This window comes from Dermacentor silvarum, chromosome 11, assembly GCF_013339745.2.
Source record: "Dermacentor silvarum isolate Dsil-2018 chromosome 11, BIME_Dsil_1.4, whole genome shotgun sequence".
Classification (NCBI taxonomy): domain Eukaryota; kingdom Metazoa; phylum Arthropoda; class Arachnida; order Ixodida; family Ixodidae; genus Dermacentor; species Dermacentor silvarum.
The window spans coordinates 59,278,486-59,284,119 of NC_051164.1; the positions used below are offsets into that span (position 1 = coordinate 59,278,486).

Here is a 5,634-nt window from a genome sequence, read left to right on the forward strand (position 1 = left end):
ACGCGGCCACTTGGTGGTTGGCGGAAATGACCAAAGTCCTATTACATCACCTCAGAGATTTTTCAGCTATACGCGGGCAGCCGCGGGAAGCGTTTAATCTCTGAGGCTATTATGGTCCCTAGATTAAGGTCCCCTACGCACCTCCGGCCAGGCCGGTGTCTCCTCCATGGTGTTTGTGCCGTCCTGAAGTCCAACTTAGAATTCCAGGACTTCAGAAAAAGTCAGGTCTATCACCGTCTGCCCTAAAACAATAGACCCTTTTCCTAATTCAGTCTGGCAACACTGACACAGGAGGCTGCTCGCGCTGTTACTCCATCACTCTATGAGCTGTCCGCCATTAGTTGGTCTGAGCGAGCAGGGCGGTGTGTTCGCTGGTCGCTAGGTATCCACGCAGCAGCTGCATGTCTTGGTCCAAGAGCCTCGCTGTCATACCGAAAAGCCTTGATATAGGCAAAATAGAGGCGTATCGAACGTCGAGAAGCGTCGGAAACCGCAATGAACTACGCAGCCATAAGTTCGTCGCAGAAAGCTACGTCCAATGCTCGACGATTGAAACACGTTCATTCACAGCGCAGTAAGTATCCTCGCTATCCTTTTATTTTTGCATGCTTGCTAGCGTTTTTGTTGTTAAACGATACAACGACCGTTCGTAAGACACACAGGCTTATTCACATGCGTTTGCGAAGTGATATTTTGCCGTGTGGAAATATAACGTGTAGCTCGATATGACAGCTGTAATGACTGCGTTTATGCTGGAGCCAACAGAGGTTAACTTGTCGTTCTTACTTCAATGCAGTGATTCCACGCTCGTGCGCGTACGCGCTAAGTGCTTCAGGAGCCAAAAGAAGACAGCAACACCATATGCCGTGTCAGCCCTGCTGACGCACGATGGTTTTGTGAAAGAGTGTACATGCGAGTGCGCTGCTAGAGAGAACGGCACATGTCACCATATCATGGGACTGTTGAAAGTCCTTGTGCTGCTTCTTGACAACGGATATGCAGAGGCTCCGCCAGAAATGTCATGTACGGAACTGCCACAAATCTGGAGGAGGCCCCGGGGGCACAAAATACCGGCTTCTAGCGTCGACGAAGTTGACTGGAGAGCCGCACGGCCAGACGGTCTTTCTTACCCGCTCCAATCGCGTCTTTATGAAGCCAGAAAAAGACCGCGGAGCGTAGAAGAGGTTCAGAAAGCTGTGAGGCAGTTTGCAAGAGAGATGGCTGCACATACTGCGAGTCCACTTCTGGAACACTGGCAGTCTGCAACACCAAAGAAAGCAGACAGTTTGTTTGGCGAGACATGCGAAGGCAGCCTCCTGTGGAGTCAGAAACCATTTGTGCCACATGACTTCACCACCTATTTATGTCCAGAAATTCAGCTTGGGGTGAATACGGAGTTGACACCCATGCAGCCAGCATTTTTTTCAGAAGCCATAAACACTGTTGTGTCGTGCGTGGGCCTGCCACCAAAGCAGCAGGCTGTAATCGAGGCAAGCACATGCATGCATGTAGCATGCTGGCATTTAGCATGAAATAAAGCACAGGAAACACGAGAACTTTGTGCACAACTTTCGCTTCTTTGTCTTCAACCTATGTAGCATACTCTTGCTACGTGCTGCATAACTTGTGTTAACTAACCCACTTCCACATGTTTATAACGCTTTTGCTCTGTATAGCCACCAAGCGTAATATTTACAAAGGTATGTTGACTGTGGTTATGTCTGCTTTCTGTGCGTTCTAAACTCTAACTCTAAACGCAAGCTTTTCTGTGCTTTCTGTTGAAGCTCACTGGCTTGACCAGACCTCTTGCCAGAAGAGCCTATGCATAGTATACATGTAGCTTGGAATGAAGCCAGAAAACGCAATAACATTGAGCATGACTTCCAAGTAGTGCCCGTGTTTTTCATCGTGTGCTCTTGCTACTCGCTATATACATTACTTGTGCTAACTAACCTTCTACATTTTCATAGCACCTTTTCTTCTGCTTAGTAATCGAAGTTTTATTAGTTTACAAAACTATGCTGACTGTGTTATGTCTGATTTCTCTGTGTTAACTCTAACGTGTGCTGCACCCTTATATGCAGGCTCTCATGCTGTCTGTTGATGAAGCTCGCCAGCTTGAGCAGACCTCTCGCCAGCAGAGCCAAAGTGCAACATGGAAAGCTGCTCGCAAAAACCGATTAACTGCTTCAAATTTTGGTGTTGCTGTTACACGTGAGAATTGGACACAAAAAGGCCTGCAGAACCTAACCACAGACAGAGATCTGTCTAGAGTAAGGGCCATCCAGTAAGTACAGATCCAAAAACATTTTCTTGACCAAGTTGGTTCATAACAAAGTGAAAACTATAGCACAAGAAGACAAAGTGTACAGGCCAGGCACTTCCTATGCACTATGTTGTTTACAGCTGCTATGGATACTCTTGCTTCCAGTAAATTACGGTGGCTACAAGTGATTGGCACTAATGAATGTAGAGGTACAATGTTATTAACAGATTGCACATCTGCATCTGTTGTCACACTGATCAAGAAACCTTGTAAATGAGAGTAGCTTTGCATACTATATGCTAACACGTATACATACCGTATGTACTGCCTAACGTGGATTGTATCACACAACTTGCATAATGATATTTCTGTTTCAGGTACGGAGTTTCAAGCGAAGCCATGGCTGTTCAGCAATATGAAAGAACCCTCCGAACCTTCCGGCACAACATTGAGACCTTCCACTGCGGCCTTATTGTGGATCCCACGTGCCCATGGCTCGGTGCATCTCCCGATCGTGTGGTGTGGGACCCAGAGGAACAGAGTCCTCATGGCATTGTTGAAGTCAAGTGCCCATATTCAATGAGAGACTTGAAAATACCAAGCACTCAAGGCTCATGCCTTGTGAAAGACGGCAACGGCACGTACAGGCTCAACCGCACCCACTTTTACTATTACCAGGTTATCGGGCAGATGGCCCTTTCAGGGCTTACTTGGGCTGACTTTGTCATGTATGCTCCACAGTTTCTAGTTGTTGAAAGGATTAGGTTCAGTGAAAGTGAATGGCAGAAATGCAAAAATAGGCTGGACAGCTTTTATTTTTCGACGCTTCTACCGTATTTGGCAAAAGCATGCAGTACAAGCAATAAATCTTGAATTTAAGAATTAAAAAATTCAATGAGAATTTATGTATTAATAAAGTTTTGATACTATTGACAATCCCTTGTATCCTTTTCTTGAAACGAGTATCGAAGCCATGTGCTCATGGCTTTGGCTATGCTAGCTTGGCAGTCACTGGGAAGGCTACGTAGTACTGAACCGACACCTTGCACAGATCCTAGGTTGCTATTAAAGGACTTTGAAGATTGCTTAAGAATGCACACAATGCCCAAATTTCATTAATGATCGGTGCAATTGACAGTGGGATGGGCCTGTCGAAAATGTGAAATGCCTTAATACGTTGAATGCGTCGCTCGACATGTATTCTGAGACTTGCAATTTCCTCTGTTTGTCTAACTTCTTCTTCGGTCAGGTGCTGTCTCCGAAGGAAAGGGGGAATGTTCAACGCAACTCCTTTTGCACTGAGCAGGTCCTGTATCTTAAAGCCCTTGTCTGCCATTACCGAGTCGCCAGGCTCAAATTTGAGTTTTAAAAACCCACTTTTTTCAACGAGCTCTTTGTCCGACACCGACCCTGTAAATAGTTTTGACAAAAATGTGATTGTTCCATCAGGTGAAATGACAACCAAACCCTTCATTGTATTAGTTGACTTGTAGGTTGAGTAGGTTGCCGACTGAAGGACCAGAGAGCTTGGAACTTCGCATCTCACTTCTGTTGCGTCAATAATGGCTCTTGTTGATGGGTATCGCTCTTTAAAAACGGCTGGCATAGCCTTGTCAACCTTGTCTCTGCTCAGCCAAAGGTCCATCTGGCCAACCTGTAAATAAATAAAGCTGATCCATGTGGTACATATTCTGGATACTGTAGCAATGGACACCCTGAACCTGTAGGCAAGGTCTCTTTCGAAGAGCCCAAGGCGCAACCTGACGAGAACAAGAAAAAGCTGGTCCTTAGCTGTCAGCATGTGCGGCCTCCCTGCATTACTTGATCTACTTGAATAGCTCCTAGACCATACTTTTATATTTTCCACACAGTCACCGGGGTTTATCAAACGAAAGAAGCACATGAATGATTCAAAGTTTGAAAGCCCAGTGTAGAAACTAATGTCCTCAGGGCTGTCCTTGAAGCATTCGACAGAAAATTGCCTGCTTTTATGCCGATCAAGCTTTTTGTTTTCCATATTGAGTATTTCATACTCTCTCTGAGCTTTATAAAGCGTGTCTTTTGCTGACTTCACCTCTTTGGTTCTAATTTCCAAGTCGCTCTCCAGTTGTTGTATACACACTTGACGTAAAGAGAGCTGCTTCTCGAGCTCAGGCACTCTCACTGCATTTGCTTTCGCAGACTTCACCTCTTCGGTACTACCTTCTAGGTCGCTTTCCAGTTGGTGTATGCGCATTTGAAGCACAGAAAGCTGCTTCTCGAGCTCCGACACTCTAACTGCACATGCACAATCACACACTTCGTGGTCTCGGACGTGGGTCGCACTGGCCGGCGTTGAAACACTTGATTCGCACTCTGTGGCGTCCATAGTTTCAACAGCTGTTGAAGAATCCCGCGACGCTGCGACATCACTACTGGGAGAAAGCAGTGGTTGTGACGCGAACCCGGAGCTGCTAGCCTGGCCGACGGCGGAAAGCAGCTTTCTTTTCGCGACACACTGCTGTCGGTCTTTCGGCTTTTTTCTTGCTGGTGGCTTGGGTTTTCCAAAGGCAAACACGCTCGGCACGGCGTCAACCCGAAGGTAACGCCTATCGCCGACTACATTCGGCAAGTAGCTGTCGGCGGTGAAGTGATTCGAGCACACCTTCGTGTGCTTCGTCACGACAAAAAGCTTTCCTTCATCGCGCTTAATGGCTACAATCCATTTCTTCTTCAGATGCGGATCCTTCGGAAAACAGAAGAACGACACCTGCAAGACGATAAAAGCGACATAAGGCGCGCGCAAGAGACGCAACAAACGAAATACGCACGCATACTTGCCTTCGAGCCGTTGTCGTCCAGAACTCCTCGCTGGTTGCAAAGCGGCACGCAGCAATGCACAGGCATGTTACCGAATGCCGAGGAGAACCGGATTCATTGGAAATTCGTCGAGCAGGCAGATGAAAACTTCGGCGCGCAGTATAGTTTTGCTTGCCGGTCCGCTTCGTCAGTGCACGGAGACGCCGCGTTCGCCCAGCTAATGGCGCCGATCTCATAGTTGCTGTCGCTCTCAATAGGTGGCGCTGAATTCCGAAACCGGCCTATTGAGCTTACTCCTGTTGTACGAGAGATACAGCAGTCACGTGCACGTCTATACGGACGGATCGACTACATCGACCAGTTGTGGCGGTGCTGTGTTTATACCCACGAGAGGTGTAACAATGCGATTCAAGACGTCACATGTCACGACGTCCACGGCTGCAGAGCTCACGGCTCTGCGCAGTGCACTTCAATTTATAGACGCAGAGAGTCCTGGTACATGGGCCGTGTTTTCCGAGTCGAGACCGGCTTTACAAAGTATGCAGGCAGTTCTCCTACGTGGAGCTCAC

General features: G+C 47.3%; 2 protein-coding genes across 2 annotated transcripts; one reads left to right on the plus strand and one right to left on the minus strand.

Annotated features, from left to right (window-relative positions):
- Nucleotides 1–463: 463 nt before the first annotated feature.
- Nucleotides 464–3,139, plus strand: LOC119433254 (uncharacterized). The gene is made up of 3 exons (XM_037700400.2): nucleotides 464–574; nucleotides 2,085–2,287; nucleotides 2,644–3,139. The coding sequence occupies exons 2-3, from the start codon at nucleotides 2,091–2,093 to the stop codon at nucleotides 3,137–3,139; spliced, it is 693 nt and encodes a 230-aa protein (XP_037556328.1). The 5' UTR covers nucleotides 464–574; nucleotides 2,085–2,090.
- Nucleotides 3,140–3,202: 63 nt separating this feature from the next.
- LOC125941455 (uncharacterized) lies at nucleotides 3,203–5,236 on the minus strand. The gene is made up of 2 exons (XM_049658679.1): nucleotides 5,087–5,236; nucleotides 3,203–5,015 (listed from the first exon to the last, which is right to left on the minus strand). Exons 1-2 carry the CDS (start codon nucleotides 5,150–5,152, stop codon nucleotides 3,321–3,323), a joined length of 1,761 nt encoding a protein of 586 aa, XP_049514636.1. The 5' UTR covers nucleotides 5,153–5,236; the 3' UTR covers nucleotides 3,203–3,320.
- Between the last annotated feature and the right edge of the window lie 398 nt (nucleotides 5,237–5,634).